Genomic DNA, 19,172 nt, shown 5'->3' with positions numbered 1-19,172 from the left:
GAGACAAGACATTCTCAGTATTGTTGCCAAGATCCCCCTAATCTCCAAAGATGACAATATCCAGTGAAGAAAGGAGAAAGGTGCCTTAGCTCAGACTACAGTCATGGGGTTGTAGGGCTGTAGTAATCATTACCAATTTTGCTGTGCACAAAACAGCTCAAGCTACTCAAATTTGTAGCTAAAAGCTTAGGATAAAGCAAGCTGAAAGCAACACTACAGACAACTTAAAGCTTCATTTAAAGACTCTGGTCTCTTCAAACAGAGATCTGTTTATGCATCTGCTTCCTCTGAGTCCTCGTGCCATACTGCTGAACTGTAATTACCTCCCGTTTGAGCTCTGCCACAGTCGCTGACAGATTGGAAGCCAGCTGGGTCATGTTGGTGAGCTGTGCTTGTAACAGCTGGATTGCTTCTGTCTGACGCTGATCCTGCGTTCAAGAGAGTCACAGTCATGTTAGTGCTTGTCAGGCTCCCACTATCATATGCACTCGTGTACAGTTAGTGTTCTTTCTGTCTGACACAGCCAGGCACTCTGCAGCCACATGACCCATCCAGCATTGTTTTTAGCCCAGCTTTATGTAACATTTTGACTTGTCAGATAACATTTCGTAAAGTTATGCCAAGTGCATTTCATTACAGTGACTTGTGCTGCCCTCATTCCAGGCAGAGTGAGCAGCCAGCTCCAGGCAGTGGCTGTCAGGAGGCTGAGTACTGCCACGTCACAGAATACACATGCACACCACCAGGCACAGCTCCAGTCTCAGGGCTGACACAGAGCTCTTGTCCCAGGATCAGGCAGCCAGTCACTTAATGACAGGAGCCAGGAACAACAACTTTGGAGCTGCTCCCCGGAAAGAGCCCTAACAGGATTCTTAATCCTATGAGAAACCAAGGAAGGTGAGCAGAATATCAGAGAGGTTAACCAAGAGGAGACTGATCAGCATTGATACTCTTCAAAAACAGAAGGGAAATGAGAACACATTTGAAGTTGCCATTTTCTTCACTGCTGATGGATGAGCAAACTACAGGCCTGGGGCTGCACTTCAGAAACTTAGCAGGCTTGGTCCCAAACTGTCTCAATGCCACATGCACAGCTGCTTTAGTGAATATTCAGCACAACGTACAGGCTGTATTCCACAGCTGCTCAGAAAAGTCACGATGGCAGAGCAGGGAAAACCCACATTTTAAAGAATGAACTAAAGCTTTGTTACATTTTCAAATGCAAATTTCACTTAAGCCTTTACTGTACCCCTCTACCATTCTATAGGCTGGGTCTCTTCAGCAGCAGCAGAGAATTTGTCTATCTATACTTTAAATCAGATATGAAAAACCAACCAAGTTAAAAAAATTGTTTTAGCCATTAGCAGCTGATAACTTATTTTTTTTCTTCAAATACAAAATCAGAAAAGAGAGCTGGGAATGGCCTTATTCTAAAACAACTGGGAACATAGATAAGAATTTTACTGTGGAGAAAAAAAAAACAGGGAAGTAAGGGATGGATACTTGTAAAACACAAATATACAGCTCAATTGAAAGAGGATTTCTCCAACTCCTTGCAACTCTTCATTAAAAGTAAACTTTCTTAATTAGGAAAACACTTAAATACTCCAACAAGCCATACCTGCTCTTCTGCTATTCTTGAGGTGTTCTGAAGTTTTATTATTGTTTTATTGAAAGCCTTCTGCATTTCTTCCATTTGTTTTCGGTACCTAAAACAAAGAGCATGTAAGTCTGAAATACCAGTGCATAAAACTCCTCAGCTTAGACTTGTCTTCAGAAACCATGACTACGCCAGTGAAAAAACTTCTCTTTGCCCAAAGTTTTATTTAAATATCAAGTGGCATTTGCTTTTAAGTTTTGCACATAAAACAGATGTGTCTTTCTGGGGTTTTTTTGTTTGTTTGTTTTTTCCCAAGGTTAAAATGAAATCTATTTCAACACCTTGGAATTTAGTGCCAATTTACTGAACTTCACTCTGGAAACACTGACTGCTGAGACAGACAACACAACAGTAAGTATAATGAAGAGCCCCTTCCTTGGAACCAATTCTGAAATTGGTACATTTCCCGTTTCTCCTGTCCCTAAGGAGCACCACAGATAAACACTAATATAGATACATCCCTCACAGAAAGCTCTTAGTTCCTTCTCCACACTCACTTATTCAACAGGAGTTATTACAGATGGATAACATAGTAATTTAAGTGGAAGTAACTCAATAAAGAAGGCATTGTAGGTCTGTGGCATTCAGTTTTAAAGCAACAGAAGGATGTGCCCTTTGGTTGAAAGGATTAGGGATAGGATTAGTGCCTACCTCCTGGCAACACTTGATCCTTTTAAAAAACCCACAGCAGTATTCCTCAGAACAAAATAAATGTGATTGTATCTGAAATACAAAGAGGGAACCTCTGCCACACACAGACATCTGGGTCTCCAGCAGCTACCCAGGCTTAGTTACTTTCCTCAGTGTTCCATAAAGCTTTATGCTGTGATTTACACTCTACCCAACTACCCCTGTGTTACTCTCCATATAGGGATGTACCTCTGTGTCAATGGCTAAGACCATCCTCAGACTTACCTCTGACTGAGTTCTTCTAAATAACGGCTGCTGAGAGACATATTGACTTCCAGGGCTTTTATCCGGTTATTCAAGCGCATGAAGACGGATTCCTTTTGATTGGATCCATGAACAAGATTCCCATTAGCATAGCCCAGATCTGTTGAATTCTGCAATTCAGCATAGAAGTCTGTAGCTGTTCTCTGTGGTCCCCCTGTGACTGGAATTGCCATTAAAGCTTCTTCAGCTGCCTGATCGTCCTCCTTTGTTTCGGCAGGCACAGAAGATTCGACAGGAGGCAAAACAGGTTTCTGGACTTCTGGAGCGCTCTCCTTTCCTTCCCCAGCAACACTGGCTACTACATCCACTGTATTTTCAGGCTGCAGAACAGTTTTTGTAGGCTTTGAAATCACTGGAGTAGCCACAGTCTCTCTTGTGCTCATCTCCTTTACCTCAGTGACCACACTGGTCTCAGAAGCTACAGGGCTTTCTTCCACAATCGAGCTCTCAGCCTTTTCCATTTCAGCACTGATCTCAGGTACATCCACCTGGGGAGTCCCCCTCAGTGCTACCTGGCCTGCATCTTCTTTTGCAGGCTCCAACACCACGTCTGTTGTGGGTGATGGCTTCACTTGAGAAGTAACTTCCAAGAGGAGGGACTGAGAGACAGTTTGAGGATGGCTCGGCTCCAGTTCAATTGACTCTGTGGTCTCATTACTTATCTCCTCGTGGACCACACTGCTCAAGACAACTGCAGCAATAGACCCAGATGGTCTCTCAGCTTTGCTGTCCGGTTGCTCGGGCAGAGGCTCATCTATTGACGCGGGGACAGACTCGGTCAGAGCTGCCTGTGGCTGCTGCACATCAGCAGGGTGAGCTGGCCCGGCCTTGCCTCCAGTTTTACTGTGCTGCCGACGCAGGGCTGCTGCCACTGAGCACCACTTCAACAGGTATTCTGAAAACGTGGAAATACAGCACACTGCTGCCATGTCACAGCAGTACTGCTCTGTCTCGAGTTCAAACCAGGTCGATGCTTCTTCTTCCTGATCATCACTGGACAGCAAGGTTACTGTGGACTGGCTCGTATCTTCTTCATACTCTTGTACAAGTTGAACAATAGGACTTTCTTTAGTCAAATCCACCACTATTTGCTCTTTATCTATCTGTGGAATATCTGTAGTAACAAGTCTACAACAAAAGAGTTAAAGACAGGATGTTAATTCAACAGTTTTACATGCCTGCTCTGGAAGACTGCAAAAGCAGGATCTTTTAGAAAAATCAGCAAGGCTTCATCTGGTAACCAAGGGCCAATTTGAAGACAGTGAGAAATTCTCTGAGGTAGCATTTTCTCCGGTGCTCTTCAGTCTCAACTTGCAAACAAATTATTTCAACCCTTGCTTCTGAAACAGAAGCCTTCTCAGTCAGATATTGCCCCTTCCCTCACCCCTGAAAAAAGTCACCATTTCAAATATGACTAAATTCTTCCACAGCAAACATCTTACTCCACTGCTGCAATCTTCAAATGCAAACACAAGAATCTCAGCCTTCCCACTGAACTTCCTCAGTCTCTCAACAACCAGAGTACTAGAAAACTATAAAACCTCTAAATACAGCACAACTCATGGCTTAACATTTAAGAGGTAGAATCATGGCTCTAAGTAGCCAAATCAATTCTCAACAATTGCAATCAAGTGAAAAAAAAAAAAAGTCCCAGAATCTATATACAACTCCTCTTTCCAACCTAATCTGTGTATTTGCATACAAATTTTTATTAAGGACAGCTTAGCAAATATATTAAGCTTCTAAACGTGAATTTTTGCCTGTATAATTTGGTTGAAGTTTCAGCAATACAATTTAATGCCTAATTAGTCTCCCTTGCAGGACACAACCACAAAACCTGGACCAATATTAAGTCAGTTGCTGTGCCAAAACAAAACATGTTATAATGTTTTATTATGGAAATACACATAAACAGTAACTAAACCAGTAAATTCCCCTGGTTAGTAACATTACCATACTACAGACTTCACCAAACACTTGCTTTTTCACTGTCTGTATGCCATACCTGAGCATTCTGGTACCAAAGATTCCAGACTAGTGCCTGTTAGTCTCTGCTAGGAACTCAGAGAAACCCCACCACCAGTCACTTACTCTGGTGAAGGAACAGGCGTTGGTTCAGGTAGTCTCGGTGCAGCTGTTGAAGTTGCAGGAGTGGCAGTGACATTTTCAGACACACTTTTGTTCCCTGCTGCAGGAAGGAGGTAAATGTGAACATTAAAAGTCAAGAATCATCTTTCTTTTCAAAGAGTTTGAAGTTTGGGTTTGTTGCTGGGGTTTTCTTTGATTATTAACTGCTCTACCAAATTAATTGCAGATTTGTTATTTGAATGAAAGTTATTTGAATGAAAGTGCTGCTGTCAGTTTATAAATATGATATTGTGGACAGTCTCTGAATACTTCCAGAAAGAAACAGCAAATTAGACTTTATAACTTCAGCTGGGTAACAAAGAGTAAAGATCTCTGAACGAAACTGAACAGGCCTATGTGTCATCTTTATATCAGTTCCTTCCTCAGCAAATTTGGCATCTTTGTTCCACTTTTCACAGTAAGTAAGATAAGAATTCCATGACACTAATCAGCTGTGCCATAAAAGGTGGAAAAAGTCACTTAAACAAAGGTCATCCAACTCTTCACAGAAACATTAAACAAGACAACAAGGAGAAATTAAAACTTTACAGAATTTTCATTAAAGAAAACAACCATCTATAAAATACCTTCTGTTTCGGTCGACTCCTCAGTTTTGGCTCCGAGCATATTAGCAGCAATGTTCACCATGCTGAGGATAGCATCTAAAAGAGACAACAGCTACTCAACAAGGACACACTCAGAGGGCCCAGAGATCAGCAGCACTGAGCAATCTGCTCTTTTGCAATACTTACTTGAAAGGAATCACAGTATAAAGACATTAAAAAAGCCTGGTCATTCTATTATGTGGGATGCAGCTGTTCCTTTTAGAGGGTAAGTGAATAAGCTAGAAACCTGCACCTAACCTTTACCAGCTGGACCTTCTAACAACAGCAAGAAGTACTTGCTGATCATCGGTCCACTGAAACCAAGGAATAGTAAAACAAACAGAGTATTTAAGCATGGAATTTGCTGACAACTTGAGTATGTAAACCTCTGAGGAAGGTCCTAAGCCAGAAATTTAAAGCTTGAACACTCAAATAGAAAAGCTCTAATAAAGACAGGCTGGCTCCTTTCTCATAATAGAACTAAAGTGAGTCGAGAAATGTCAAGACTAGTGGAAGGCTGCAGAATACTTCCTATGAGATTAAATGCCTGGGAATCCCTAAGTCTTCCCCTCAGAGGACCCTCTTCTTCACTGCTTGTTTAAAACAACTGATGCAAAATGGAAACCTATCACTTTTGTCAAGGCATGTACATATAAGAAAACCACCATAGAAAACCCCACAAACTCTACTCCTTCCAAAAGAGGAACACTGACTACCCTGCCAGAGAGGAAAGGTCTCAACAACAAGATCCACTGAACAATGATCACTGCAACGTTTCAGTGCTTTAGGAAGACAGCTGAGCACGATCAGCAACAGAGGTTTCAAATCTTTTGATCTTTGCTTTAGTACTCGAAAAAACTAACAGAAAAGTCACTGTATTTTTTAGACAGTGAACATAAACTTGCAATACTGCCCTTACAGACAGATCATGTGAATATGCACCATCAGGACAGCTTGAGAGTAGAAAGTCTGAAAGCCCCAGAGAACAGATAAGCAGCGTCAGGGAAGAATTTATTGCTTTCTCTCATCTGTGAGAGACTAACATTAGAAAGAATCTGCCTTTTGCACTATCTATTTCCCTTTTGAAAACTGTTCTAAGCTATGAATATTCCTAGCCATGACCTTTTTATTCTCAGGAGACAACTATTTTCTAGGAAATAGTATCAGAGAATTCTGTAGCTTTGATCCACTATGGGATGAAAGGAAAGCCTGAGCCCAGACAGCATTAACTGAGTGCAAATCTACACTACAGGAACAAATCTTCATCAACTGAGACAGAAAGAAGAGCAGAACAGTGTAAGAGCTCCTTAGAAAAATTTGTGTGGAGCTGATACTAGCCTGAATAATTCAGCAGTTAAGAATGCCATTAAAACTAAATATTCACATATTCTTAGCAAACAAACCCTACACTGGAGATTTTCCAAAGAGAAAAGTGAGAAGAGACAGTCAAGAACTATTAGTTCTCTAAAAAAAAAAAACAAACCAAAAACACAGTCCTTATAAAGAACGTAAGTTACAACATTTACATAAAGCCTTCTCAGAAACAGTATTCTCCATTCCTCCCTTTCAAGCTGTACACAAAGAAAATCTTTATATTGTCTCCTATAAATAAAGCACATTAAACACAGATTTCCAAGTTCCAAATAATTAAGGTTCTACAGCACATGAGTACTGGCTACTTACAGCCCTATGCAAGGTTCACATTATCTTAAGTGCTCAGGATCTGTACATACAGAAAAAGTTTTCACAAAAGAGACATCCTTAGAAATTGAAAGTTCTGTTTTTAGAACACTTTAAGATTGATATCCCAACTTGAAATTGTCATTTTTTTCCCATGAAACTAAATAGGAATTACAATATATTGCTTCAGTAGAAGAACATGAAATTTGTAGATGTTGTATGACAAAATGTCATTCTACTTCGAATTAACTCATCTTGTTTTAGCACAGCAGTAGTGTTTCTAATAAATCATACTCACTTGTTGCAGAACCAAGAAGATTTTTTGAAGATTTTTCTTCTCCTGTGTTATAATCCAACAGATAATCTATGTATAAAGAAGAACACTTGTGACTATCAAAATTAAATGTGCCATGGACAGAGAATATAAACCTCAAGATTTAACATTTCATTCAGTTATGTCAGTTTGATTGTGTGAAAATGAAACTACAGAAATAAAGTTAGAGGTCAGATACAGGGGTTAGCCAGGATTCACAAGACAGATGCAGCAAACAACTCACTGAGCTTCACAGAGGCTGGAGGTAGATGGTTTCACATTTTTCAATTAAAACACCATGTCTGCAGCCAAAATAAGCTCCTTTCCAATTGCATGTAGCATTGATTAGAAAAACAATCACAGGAAATGGGCTATGGACACTAAGTATAAATCTGTTTTGTGTGAGCTGCTTTGGCTATTTTAGTAATCCTTGACTACTGTCAGCAGATGAAGAAATTATTGTCTATTCTGCCAAGTGAGAGACTTAGTACGAGCATTTTAAAGCAACCTTCCACATAGTTACATTTAAACAAATTGTTTAAAACTTAAAAGGATTGTTGGAAGAGCCCAGAACACTGTCAACAAGACACTCAGTAAATTTAACAGTCAAATCTTTTATCATAACCAGGAAACAACAAGCCACCAGACTAGCACAGGAGATGTGTGAATTGCTGGAAAAATGCACAAAATATTTGTTTACCATAATCTTCATCAAAGAGTTCTTGTCGTTCAGACTGATACTGAGAATCAGCTATTTCTTCATATTCTTCAACCATGCTAGTACCAAATACCCTATGAACAAAGTTTTAAAAGACAACCTAATATTAGCCTATTAGTTATGTAATTGTGTTACCTAATTGATAAGCACTATTACTTTTATGTAGCAAGGTAATTAGAAACACAGTAGTTGCATTCAGTTAACCCAGATCAAGCTGGAGGTATGTTTATTTTTTCAAGGTTGTATCCGCAAAGTCCACTGCAGGCTTTTAAATGCTGAACCAAAAACAAGATCTTGTTTTTCATTCTACTAATTCCAAAGAGTCTTTTCCTCCTTTTTAACTCTAACTCATGCCTAAACTTCCTTGTCTTAAGCTCTCCATGAGTTCTTACACCTCTTCAGCCTCCCCTTTGACTAACTTCAGGAGTATCTATTCATAACTACTTCACTTTGCAAACTATATTCTCTTTGACCTGTTCTGCCAAGACCATATCAAATCAATCCAATTTAAAGCAGTCTTGTTAACTGAAAATATGGTTTGACTTATACCACTACAGAGTTCCCAAGTTCAAGACCTGTTTTTTTAGGAGCAGTGCAGAGGCTTATGGTCCTCTGAACCACAAGCACACAGGTGTTTCTACTTGGATATTCCAAGCATTACTAACTGCAAGCACCTGGGGTGCCAAAAAACACAGCAGCTTTTTCTAAAAGCACTCACCAAACCTGCTCTTTTTAGTTCACCACTTGTTCCCTATTTTGCTTGGTCAGCCTTGAATGCTCATGTCCTTCTCTAAAGCTGGTCCTGTTCCCTCATGCTCCCCCCTACAAATATAAACTATTCCTTGCATACTGGAGAACCAAATAAAAAGATTCAAAACTTCTTTAAACAGACATGAAGGAGCCTACACAGCAGGTGAGTTAGGTTAACTACTTCAATTCAAAATATTTGCAGATAACTTTAATTGAAAACTAGAATTTGTTGCTCAAATACTATTGAAATAGACTAATCCTCACTGCAAGGAGGTAGAAAGACAAAGCAAAACAAAAAATATTACCTTATAAGACTTAAAGGACAAAAATGTTCTGATCCAAAATGTGATATCAACTCCACCTAAAGAATAAGAGGTACTTAAAATAAAACTCCAAAGACCCACAGAGTCAAGAGTTCATTAACATACACATTCAACCTTGAAATTCCAAGTTTTGTTTATTCAAGGGATTTGCAGACTGCCCACAGCAGAAAAGACCAAGAGATTTATTCTTGCCATGCATTAAAGTGCTGAGCTGCAGCAGAGAACCCCCCAAGCCCCAAGCATTCACCATTCCAAAAGAAGAGGTTGCTAACCTTTATGTACTTGATGAACATCTGAAGCGAGAGAAGGGAAAGGAGAGAAAAAAAAAAAAGATGTCAGTACAAAGGCTGAACACACATGCCACAGGCAACTACAGAGTTTGGCTGGGTTTAATTCAGTACTATAAATGCCTAAGATGACAAGCTGTGGAGGATTAAGTTGCAATACTACATCTGCCTGGGGTAGCAAGATTTCTTTTAGCCCTTGTACCTTGCAGATCCGAAGGTTACATGCAATGAGTGTTTTATTAAGTTATAAGTTTAACTTAAGTTATTCAATTTTTCGAGGCAGCATGATTGAAGACAGAATACTGAAGTGTGTTAAGTGTTCTAAGTGTATTTTTTTTCCCTTAAAGAGCACAGACTACAGAAAGTGACTCAAGAGGAAAAATAACCCCACATAGCATGCATTTGTGTACTGCTGCTACTTCAAGTTCAGCATAACATGCTTCAGTTTATGGAAGCACAACTGCAGAAATAGAGCTTCTGATGACAGATCAGGTCTTGGAAGCTTCAGTTGCTTGTGTATTTCTAGTGCCACCTTGACTACACACTGGTATTTATTTAATCTGAATTAATTTGCAAGTGTAGAATACATTTATGAAACTACTACATAGACATGTAGACACTACCACTGTAATAATCTACAAGTGAGACCAACTATTCCCATAAAAGGACTCTTACAAAAAAATTTCAATTGTTTTTGATAAAAGTTCAGTAGGCCACACCAAAAAATTAAACTTTTTTGAAAAATTTTTGGACTTTTCTTCTGTAGACTACACACTCAGAACTTGAACATTTTACCATGTTATTCAAGGCAGAGCACTGTATCCACCAAGGGATTAAGTGCTGAAGCATCTACTGGAATTCTGGATCTCCAGTGACAAACAAGATTCCAGCTACCTTGAGGCATTAATTCAGCCAGAAGACAGAATTAAAAATAAATGAAATCTTTATTCTGTGACTCATGTAGAATTTCTGGGTAGAGAAGTTAAACAACTATCATTCATAGCTGCTTCTTCATGAAAGCACAAAGCATAATTCAGTAGCACAACTACATTTTTTTTTTGGCAGCACCATAACTGGCAGATAAACACATCACTGGAGAGGACCTTAAAGGTCTATATTTTATTTGAATTTAAACCTCCACTACATCCCCATATTTTCACAAAAGCTTTTATCCCTGTTCAAGTACCACATTAATTATTTATGGAGTTTTATTCTCTTTGAGTCTCCTGAATAAATGCAAGCTATTTTGAAGGTGGAGATATCACAGCAATGCTCCAGTAGCAGTGAGCTTAAATAATTTGCCTGAGTCAGAATTATGAGCAATTGCAAAACTGCACTTTGAATCTATTGATGAGAATCAAGATTCAAACATTTAGTCTTTCAGGTTCACTTAAAACTGTACAGCAGAATACAATACAAAAATATCAAGAAAGACACATATTCTGATCTGTGCTCCAGGGAGTGAGATAGTACATATGTATGTGTATAAAGCAGGTACAGCCAAGAGACAAAATAGGTTGAGATTCTTCTAATCTTGCATTCAGGGGACAGTTGGTTAAGTCAAATAGAACAGAACATTGTCTGGATTTTTCTTAATTCAGCTATCAGCTAAGTATGCACTTGGACACAAGGCAATAGGTGCCTCCCAAGATCCTCTCAGTTACCATTTTGAGGCAGGTCAGAGGCTTGTGAGTGTACATGGCCCATACCACTGGGGCCACTAATGAACCCAGGGCAATTAATGGGAAGGCAGGCTTGGATAACACATTTCTCTGGATGCTGTTACACAGGGTAAGCCCAGCAAACCCTTCCATCCCTGACAAGCACGGATGCTTCTGCAGTATTAAGTTACCTTAACATATTTTGCATACATCTGTTCATCCAGAGGAAAGCTTTGGACATTTCTCTCATCTCTGGCATGGAAAGTACCTAATTTAATCCATTTGTTTGTTGGATACCTAGAAAGGAAACAATGAAGTCAGCTAATGAAATGCAAGAACACAGTGTTTACAGACATTTGCTGAGGTTTCCCCAAACGCCTTTCCAGAGAAGGAATAATTTTTTCTTTCCAGTTGCACAGTAACAGCAACGTGTTTTTTATGGAAGGAAGAGCTGCAAGATAAAGTAGTCCCAGCACAAAAACTCAGCAGCACCTCTTCACATACTTAAAACAGTGTGCAAGCCCCTGAAGGACAAAACCCTACACTTGATCCAACTACTGAAATTCAGCCAGTCTACAATAAAGTGTCTGGAACTGAAAAAAAGCCACCTCACAGGAACAGTGAAGAACACAACATCTAAGTGACAGGTTGTAAATACTGTTGTAAGCAAGCAGTAAAAAACTGTGAGCAAAGCAGAGTTAGAACTACACAACAGACCAAGTGCTGAAAGTCCAAATCTACGTGCTTTAAGTACCCAAAAAAAACCAGAGACTTTAATTTTTAAGGAGGCAAAGGAAAAAAAAAATGCTAAATTGACAAAATATACACACACAAAGAAAATCCATGTAATTTCACAAAACATTACACTTTGCATAACAACAGGCATACACAGACCATGTTCTTTGAAGTCTTGTATCTAATAATTATTTCATTTTTCATTCAGAAGGGTAAATTTAGATAACATACCTGTCACTAATTGACACCAGAAAGTCTTTAGGAGTGGAAGAGAACAATTCATGATTTGCAATGTCAAACTGCTTTACTTGGACTGGTTCACAGAGCTCAACAACAAACCTTAAAGACAAAAAGGAAATATTTAAACAAAGAAAAAAAAAAAAGACTTTTCCTTCCACAGTTACAATACTCAGCCCTTTACTCCATTACTGTTGTGAAGCCACAAAAATGCTGCAGAGTAAGAAGGCAACACTTGTTGCTCCCTTCAGAATCACTAGTGATATTTTCCTGAATATCCAGCTTTGTAGCTCTAGATAGCACCTGCAGCTACAAGAGCTTCATCCATCTTGTACTCAAAGGCATCAAGTCACAGAACTAAAAACTAAGGACAGCAAATATAATTTAAATCACATCTGAAATACCAGTTGGTATATGGTAAATTCTGATCACCTCTCCTAGTTATTTGACAGCTGGAGAAAGAAACCAAAATCTCTACCTAAATACTCACTAACCTTCTGCAAGATTATAATTATGCAAAACCTACAAATAGGAAGGTAAATAAAAATACCACCTTAATATTACTTCTCAATAGCAGAGATAGTTTTCTGTGGGAGGCACAATAGAGCATCTTGTGCTAATTCTGTCAAAGTTTCTTACACACCCATTTCAAGCAGCAACACACCAAGGTCAAGTCAGTCCCACAGGATAAACACACTGCCATCACAATGGAAAACTGTAATCATGTGAGCAAACCTCAGTAACCTACCAGATTTTAGTACTGCAAGGATTGAGCATATAAAGGTCCATGTTTTCCATCAAAATAGCTGAAGTACTCTGTATAAAGAAGAGGATTGGTATTTTAAATTGCATGGTGGATACCAACAGAGCATCAAGGATTTCTTCCCACTTTCCAAAAATAACTCTGATATTAGGTATGTGGACTAATAACCAAGTTTCATAACATTCTGAGCAAGATAATATACAGGACACAGTAAATCATACTACTGTGAAGCCATCACAGATTATTTACTAGGGTGAGATGTTTAATACAACTTGGTTCTGTTGTTCATTTTCTGTAATAAGTAGACTCTGCTCCCCCTTCTGAATTCACTTAAAAAGACATCAAGTCCTCTATAGCAACCCCTCTTAAAAAAAGCACAGATCACTATGTCCCGTTTTTATAAATCAAAATCCCAATAAACACAAACATAGGAATAAAAGATCACTTCACAAATCAGTGTTCAGTTTTAAGTGTACTTTGTAGTACTTCCTGCATAACAGTACATTAAAATAAGGCACACTGATAATTAGTAAATGCTTACCTTTGCCTCTGGATTCGCTGCCAAGATTTTGGCCCCGCACTCTACCGAGGCGTAGTTATTCCTATTTTTCTGGACCTTTTTAGTGGCATGCTGCCCACCAACAGCAGAGGGGTGCATTGACTGACCTAGGAACAAGAAAATATTGCTACTAGAACAAACCATGCAAACAAACAGTATTTTCACTGTCAGCGAGCTTCTGCTCACTGCTTTTATATAATGAAGGCCATTAATTATGTAATTCCAGCAGAAAAATGAAGTTCCAGGCTGCATTCCAAACTGAGACAGTTTCCCTATTCAAATCTAGTTCAAGATGAAAGCAGTCTCTATTTAGACCAAACCAACGAATCCTGAACTTACTCTTTTCTTTCTCCACTTCCATGACTTTCTTCTTCCATTCATCAAATGTTGGAATGTCTCCAGGGTCCTTTGGAGTTATTACTGATGTGGGGTCAATTTCTCCTGTTTTCTTAAAGTCTTTCTGCAAAAGAAAGAGCCGCCGATTGTGAATATTTTTCAGTAGCAACAATGAAAACAAAAATGAACTTCAACAAATAAAGCAAGCTCTCATCAAGTCAAGAGCAGACACATCACTTGCACCCATGTTAACAACTTCGTGCCAAGGTAAGCAAGCTTACGAGCCAGAAAAAACACGTGATGATTTCCTCCTGGAATTACAGATTCCTTCACCAAGGTGATGGCAAAATGTATTACTTTAGCCACAAAAATTAAGTAAAATTTAAGCATTCTGTCTCAAACACCTGCTTTTCCTTCAAAAGTTTTGCTTTTCCTCCCCCTACTAATAAGGAAAGGTTTCCCTGCAGCAAAAAATCTTCAAACATAAATTTTGGTCATGACAGAATTCCAGAAGTCCCCTGGAATTTCTGAACATCTCAAAAACAGCAGAATGAGATGTTTAAAGAAGGTTTCTTTAACTTTTAATCAAAGAAACAATATTTTGGATTTGCCTAACAAAGCAGCAACCCTGTTAAACTGAATTTCAAGTCAACTTCTCTGTACAAACACATTTTCAGCACACCATCAGATGCACAAACAGCTCTGGCTCGACATTTCAAGTGTAGAGGCCATTTTGTAGAAAATGTTTTAAAGTTAGTTCCCAAGATATCAGTGACAGTTTAAATGTGATCCTAAAATAGCAAAAAGCCATGGCCTTGGTCGTTCTTTAGCTATTTAAAAAACATAAGCTTTAGAAAGTGCCTCACAGTAAGAGCATAAAAAAGTCATACAGTTGAGTATAAAAGACCTGTCTAGCTAAATATCCCACTTTAACAGGGGCCAAGTAAGATTCCTGGGACAGAATAAAAACACACCAAACGTTCTGTATTTCCTCCAACTGTCATCTTTGCCTCTAGCCATCTGCTTGCTAGTCAGGAACCTCCTGACTCAGTCAAGATTCAACCCTCAAGCTTCTTTTCTACAAGCTCACTTGGACCATGCAACTTCCCTACCTGTTTTCTTTTTCAGCCCATATAAAAAAAATTCTGCATCCACAGTGTCCTGTGGGAAGTCTCAGCTTAACCATCTTTACATAAAGTACAGTTCTTGTAGTTTCTCCTCCAGATAGTTTTACTTGATTTCCCCAAGTCTTGTATTTGAAAAGACTTGCTAGCTCAGAAAAACTGAGTGCCAGCAGATCAGCCTTGCTGCCCTTTTCTCTCTGTTTCATACAGTGGCAATCAGGAAAGCAATGGATATCACTCATCTTTATCAGTGATGATAACCTAGCAGAGGGCACTGGGCTCCTGTGTGTACTGAGTAAATATCAGCACTGCTTACCTCCCTTTTTAAGTTCTCCGAGGCATTCAGAGCAGATTTTTGCTCATCTGCCCCTTTTTCAGCTACTGAAACTTTCGACTCAAATTCAGATTTTGTCTTCTTTCCCTTGCCATGTGAAGATGATATATTCTCTATATGTTGACCTGCAAGGCTGAAAGTATAAAGAGTATAAGGACCCATAAAATCAGTCATATGCAATAACACACACAAACACATAAATATGTAGATAAGCAAGCACATGCAAACGTTTGCTGCAAGGCCAGGACAGAAAAGAACAACTACCTTTACACTATTCAGACTCACAACCTGCGTGGATACTCACCTCTCTGGTGGACTGACAAAAGAGGAAGGCTCACTCTGAGGGTCAGCCTCAAGTGTCCCACCAATATCACAGTCAGGTTCTGACTGCTCAGCTTCACTAGAGCTGACTACAGGGGTATCAGCACGGGAATTCTCTATTGCACTGAAGGGAAAGAAATAACATGCTTTTTAGCCTTCTGATGATATAAGTAACCCTGACAATCAACCACATAACTAAAGATATTAGAAAGTTTTCATAAAGCAACAGTCTCAGAAATAATTAAGAAATGGATGAAGTATGCTGTACTTAAGGAACTGCATTTTCAGCTGTACCCATGCAAGAAAAGAATTTCCATTTTAGCTTGTTTGTCCCAGAAAGAAACTCAAAACTAGCTTCTCATCTCCCAGAACTCTCATCTAACATTTTACCAAACACTGCAATGGGTAATTCTTCCCATCATCATTACAAACTAACAAGAGGTTCATAGTTATCTGGCTGCCAGCAATTTTCTTTCCCCTTTCAACAAAGGAAAGAAACACGAGATTGAGTTCCCTCACTAATGTTCCCAAGTCAATGGGTAGAAGTCAGAACAGAACTTGGCTAAAACCAGAGAAGAAAAGAGGTGCTGTAACAATATACATCAAAGCCAGGCAGACTTCCTTTTCTCTACGTTCATTTATTTTCTTCTTCACTAGTGTAATAAAAATCAGGTAACCCAGCAGACCATTATCCAAGCTGTACCAACAGCCCAAACCAGCTGATCTGCCCATTGCTTCACATCCTCTCTCCCAGAAAGGCTGAACACACCACATCAGACAAATCCAGAGGCAAAGACTGGAACAAAAGTCTCCCCGTTTGCTCTTTCGGAATGACAATGGGTGGAGAGAAGATGGACAACTAATAACTTCCAGTTCTGACCTCTCTTCTCCAGTACAGGAATGACTTTCATATTGCTTTATGCTATAGCCAGATACAAGTCAAAGTTTTATTCTGTCCTCTAAAATTCAACATAAGCTTTCTTTAGTGTCAGCAGCAAAGTAGGTTAATCCAATATCATGACAGAGCTGCCAAAACACAAATAGCACGTCAGCGACTTAAAAGGGAATCTTTCTGGTTCTCTGGCTGCTACAATTATCAACAGAAGCAGCTGCAACCAACCCAGGGAGACAATTTTAGTACCTTTCATATGATAAAGTTCCTACAGCATAACACAAAAACCTCATAGACATTCAAGACTTTTTGCTTTGTAGCAAAATCTAACAAACGTTATGAACACAAGAATTTATTAGCTACAAACAGGGAGTAGTTTCTCTGAACACCCCAAAATGCCTGCATCTGAGGTGCACATGCAGTTTGGCTCTGCATGTAAAGCTTCACTAACTGAATAAGGCTGACTACTACACTTTAAGCTGAAAAGCTCCACATATTCTCTGTCTCAGTGGGTAAGTGAAAGTATGAATAATTATCAACTGAATAAAATATGTAACAAATATGAACTTAAAAATCCCCTGATCTCAGGATGTACCTGAGGTAACTAATTTTGGCAAAAGGTGAACCTAGAAGCTGTGGTGTTCTCTCTCCTTTGGATACCTTGATTTGTTAGTAGCTTTGCCTTAACTTTTAAAATGCACTACCAAGCTCACTTTGCACAGCAGCTGTCTTTACTTGCAGCCAGAAGGAGCTCAGATAATTTTGCAAGAAGTTTTCCTCAGACTAGGCCCGAGTACAAAAGCTACAGTCAGTGCTGTCCTAAAAAAGGATCCATTACAAAGTAAAAATAGTTTGGAATAAAATTACTTTCAGAATATTTTGACTAAGAGGCTCTGCTGTATTATTAGACCAGTAACACCTGAGGGAGCTGGACTTTGTTACACTGACAGGCCTCAGCATCTAAAACAGGAAAAAAATCTGTCTGCAGATAAAAAAATGCAACTGTGTCTTTTTAAAGATCTTGTTTAAATATGAGGTTGGACTACAGCTGTTTTGAATATTAATCTGTACAATAAGAGACCATCCATTACTATTTAAAGCTAAAGTGCAGTTTGAAATATGCATCTCTCCTATATTAATTCTGCCCTTTTTCCCTGAAAATGGTACTGGCATCAGAACACTGCCCAGCATTAACTAATCAATCAGGTGCTCCAAAACGAGTTCCCATTTTCATTCATTTCATAGGTCAAGTCTTCAGAGTTCCTCACTCCAGTATCCTCAACTGTGACTGACAGTTTTGAACAGTTACCAGATACCAAGCTGAACGTTTAAAAGAAAAAAAACATCCTGTCTCTACAACCTGACAACAGTAGGATTTACAACATGTTACAACAAGGAATCACTGCAGTAGTCGACAACAGCTATAAAAACAACAAGCTGAAATGATATTCCAGTTTTGCTTCATAAAAACTGCAAATTTTGGAAGACTTGCAATTAAAGACACTGATGAAGTACCAAAAGGTGCTTAAGCCTTAGCCCTGGCAGACTAGGCAAGATCAGTCAGCAAACAAGACTTCCACACCTTTTCTATGGTAAAGAAACTCAATTTGGTAAAGCAGAAAAACTGGACTCTTAAACCCAAAACACCAAAGACAAGTCTACTTAATTTTTAATGTGTTGAATTTTTATCTACCAAAATATTCAATTTTTATCAGCAATTAGAACAATGTATTTCCCTCAGCACACATCAGAAAGCCCAGCAGAACTCTGTGAAAGTATTGAGAAGTACACACACATGCATTTTCCTACTACAGCTCACATTTGATAGCACAAAAGAAGGGAAACCAAACAAACTCCAGAAGGCTTCCTGCAGCAGAGGTAGCTCTGCAATACCCTGCTGAGTACTAGAACTACAAATGGTCTTGACTGCATTTATATAAAAATTTGCTATTTTGTCGAAAATCTCCTCATATCAGAACTTATTTCAGATTGCTCTGTTTTAAGTTCCAAAATAAAATTCTTCAGAGTTCTTCCTTAACTGAAAGCAGAGGCCATGGCTGAAGCAGCCTCGATGCTTGTTGTCACAGATGTGAAAGCACATTTGTGAAGGGCAGAAATCCTAATGGGAAAGGCCTGAGGGCTTTTATAGTACAGATTATCTGAGCACATGGGCTTTTTCTCAAAGCAGCAGCTTAGAAACTGATAATGGCAATAGTATCTCACTTCATGCAAGTACACAAGTGTTTATCCACACACTGAGTAAATGATGACATACTCCATTAGCACCGACACCATAAACCAGCAAAACAATCACATGTAACAGTCTAGTTTTATCCCTACTAAACCTTTTAACAACATGAGAGTAAATGATAGTCTTGAAGACAAAAACCAACAAAATTCAAAGGGCTTACTCAGGCTGTGAGACTGGAGGTATCTCTGAGGTAGGTGAACTGGAAGTGTTTTCAGTGCTTGCAACTATGCTGGAGGAAGCTTCATTTACATCTGCTGAGGGTGGACTCACAACTTCGGGCTGGCTTGCTTCACTTATGTCTGTTGACTGTGAAAACATCAGAGGTGAACACACATTTTTCAAAACCTGAACGGGAAAAGCATGCATACAATAACATCTAGTATGGAGTTCTCAAAGTTCAGTAGTTCAGATTTGTCAGAAATAAATTTTCTTTCTTCCTTAAGTGGTATTCTGTGCTGCTCTGGGATAGTTGCAACACTCTTCCACAGTCTGCAATAACATGTAAAAATATTAACTGAAGCAGGGATGTGCAATCCTATAGA

General features: G+C 39.0%; 1 protein-coding gene across 2 annotated transcripts in view; it reads right to left on the bottom strand.

The window, feature by feature from the left end:
* SUCO (SUN domain containing ossification factor) overlaps window positions 1–19,172 on the bottom strand; it is a 38,066-nt gene that overhangs the window by 4,509 nt on the left and 14,385 nt on the right. The window contains exons 4-20 of one of the 2 annotated variants that reach the window (XM_064664345.1): window positions 18,791–18,936; window positions 15,471–15,611; window positions 15,149–15,299; window positions 13,712–13,832; window positions 13,355–13,479; window positions 12,799–12,866; window positions 12,045–12,152; window positions 11,270–11,375; window positions 9,403–9,423; window positions 9,113–9,168; window positions 8,040–8,131; window positions 7,325–7,390; window positions 5,329–5,403; window positions 4,706–4,802; window positions 2,576–3,742; window positions 1,622–1,709; window positions 324–428 (exon numbers count right to left, since the gene is read on the bottom strand). In XM_064664345.1, the coding sequence (XP_064520415.1) occupies window positions 324–428; window positions 1,622–1,709; window positions 2,576–3,742; window positions 4,706–4,802; window positions 5,329–5,403; window positions 7,325–7,390; window positions 8,040–8,131; window positions 9,113–9,168; window positions 9,403–9,423; window positions 11,270–11,375; window positions 12,045–12,152; window positions 12,799–12,866; window positions 13,355–13,479; window positions 13,712–13,832; window positions 15,149–15,299; window positions 15,471–15,611; window positions 18,791–18,936 (2,733 nt within the window). The remainder of the gene's footprint in view (window positions 1–323; window positions 429–1,621; window positions 1,710–2,575; window positions 3,743–4,705; window positions 4,803–5,328; window positions 5,404–7,324; window positions 7,391–8,039; window positions 8,132–9,112; window positions 9,169–9,402; window positions 9,424–11,269; window positions 11,376–12,044; window positions 12,153–12,798; window positions 12,867–13,354; window positions 13,480–13,711; window positions 13,833–15,148; window positions 15,300–15,470; window positions 15,612–18,790; window positions 18,937–19,172) is intronic. The other variant, XM_064664346.1, reaches the window with a different exon arrangement.

This window comes from Pseudopipra pipra, chromosome 9 (assembly GCF_036250125.1).
Source record: "Pseudopipra pipra isolate bDixPip1 chromosome 9, bDixPip1.hap1, whole genome shotgun sequence".
Classification (NCBI taxonomy): domain Eukaryota; kingdom Metazoa; phylum Chordata; class Aves; order Passeriformes; family Pipridae; genus Pseudopipra; species Pseudopipra pipra.
This window is presented reverse-complemented; position numbering and strand designations above follow the sequence as displayed.